Source organism: Galeopterus variegatus, unplaced genomic scaffold, assembly GCF_000696425.1.
Source record: "Galeopterus variegatus unplaced genomic scaffold, G_variegatus-3.0.2 Scaffold5845, whole genome shotgun sequence".
NCBI lineage: Eukaryota > Metazoa > Chordata > Mammalia > Dermoptera > Cynocephalidae > Galeopterus > Galeopterus variegatus.
Window position 1 is genome coordinate 134,540 of NW_007731956.1, and position 1,434 is coordinate 135,973.

A 1,434-nucleotide genomic window follows, 5' to 3' on the forward strand; every position below is an offset into this window, starting at 1 on the left:
GAACCGGTCTCCACATGGGATCCGAACCCTCGACGGGAGTGCCGCCACACTCCCAAGCGGCACACTCTCCAGTGCGCCACCGGGCCGGCCCAATAGGAAGTTAATTTCCATTAATCCATCAAATTGAGAAACAGCATTTAAAAAAAGTCCATTGTCTTTAAATGAAAACTTTTGGTAAAACTTCTTATCATGTTTGATTAGCCTTCTTTTTATTAGATCAGCAGATATGATTTAAAATACAGGGGTTCTGTAACAAAGCCCTGTGGTTTATTTTAGGTCAGTACGATGGCAAGGGAAAGCCATTGCCGGAATACCACACACGGATCACTGGGTTTGATGAGCGGGTAGGTTTGCAAAGCAGCCACTGTGGTGAGGATTGTTAGCATGTGGTGTNACAGATGACAGAAATACTTCACTGGCCCTAAAGTTGGCTGGCCTGGGTTCTCTGTTCTCTGTCAGCTGACCGTCTTCAGAAAAGTCTCTTTGAGGAATGCCTGCAACCAGCCTTTCTTCTTCCTTTTTGACAATGATATGATGGTTTAGTCTAAGACTATACCTAAAATATTTTCTTAATTTTTTAAAGGTAAAAGTAATGGCTTCTATCCGAAAACCAAAGCGCATCACCATCCGAGGCCATGATGAGAGGGAGCACCCTTTCCTGGTGAAGGGTGGTGAGGACCTTCGGCAGGACCAGCGCGTCGAGCAGCTCTTCGAGATCATGAATGTCATCCTGTCCCGTGATGCTGCCTGCAGCCAGAGAAACATGCAGTTAAGAACGTACCGCATCGTGCCCATGACCTCCAGGTGTGTGCAGGAACCAGGCACAGGGCTGGGTCCTGAGATAGGGTTGGAGGCTGCTTGGCAGGTCACTGCTCTGTACCCCACAGAGCCCGCACCGCACAGTGCTAGCAAACACTCCCAAAGCCATGCGGGCAAAGTAGTGAAGAATGACATGAAGAAATCTGTTTCTCTTTGATTCTATAGAACTTTTTTTCTAGTGAAGAAATAGCAGTTTGGGCTTGTGTTTATTCATAAACTTCTTCTCCTTTTCAGATTAGGATTAATTGAGTGGATTGAAAACACTGTCACCTTGAAGGACCTTCTTTTGAATAACATGTCACGGGAGGAAAAGGCGGCTTATATGAGGTACTGGGAAGCCCAACTGCTCCTTTCTCAGGAAGCCAACCCTGCCTGCCTGCTGCTAGATCAAACCTCACGTTTCTAGTGCAGTTTCCTTCATGTCAGTTCTGGTCGCATGTTAGGGACCCTTATATTTGGTGCTTTTAAGGCCCATCCTGGCCTGTCCTTTAATCTGCCTCTGGCTGGGTGAATAAATTAAATGGAGTATAGGGTACTAAACAGTAGTTGCATATATTTTACCACAATAAGAAAAATATTAACTTTGAAAACAGAAAGATCTTCAAGGAAATAAAA

At 45.2% G+C, this 1,434-nt stretch overlaps 1 protein-coding gene across 1 annotated transcript in view; it reads left to right on the forward strand.

The window, feature by feature from the left end:
- The window catches only part of PRKDC (protein kinase, DNA-activated, catalytic polypeptide), a gene marked incomplete at its 3' end in the record, with an annotated part of 134,792 nt that overhangs the window by 128,385 nt on the left and 4,973 nt on the right, over positions 1–1,434 (forward strand). The window contains 3 exon segments of the mRNA XM_008590104.1: positions 237–344; positions 584–804; positions 1,054–1,217. Coding sequence (XP_008588326.1) covers positions 237–344; positions 584–804; positions 1,054–1,217 — 493 coding nt within the window.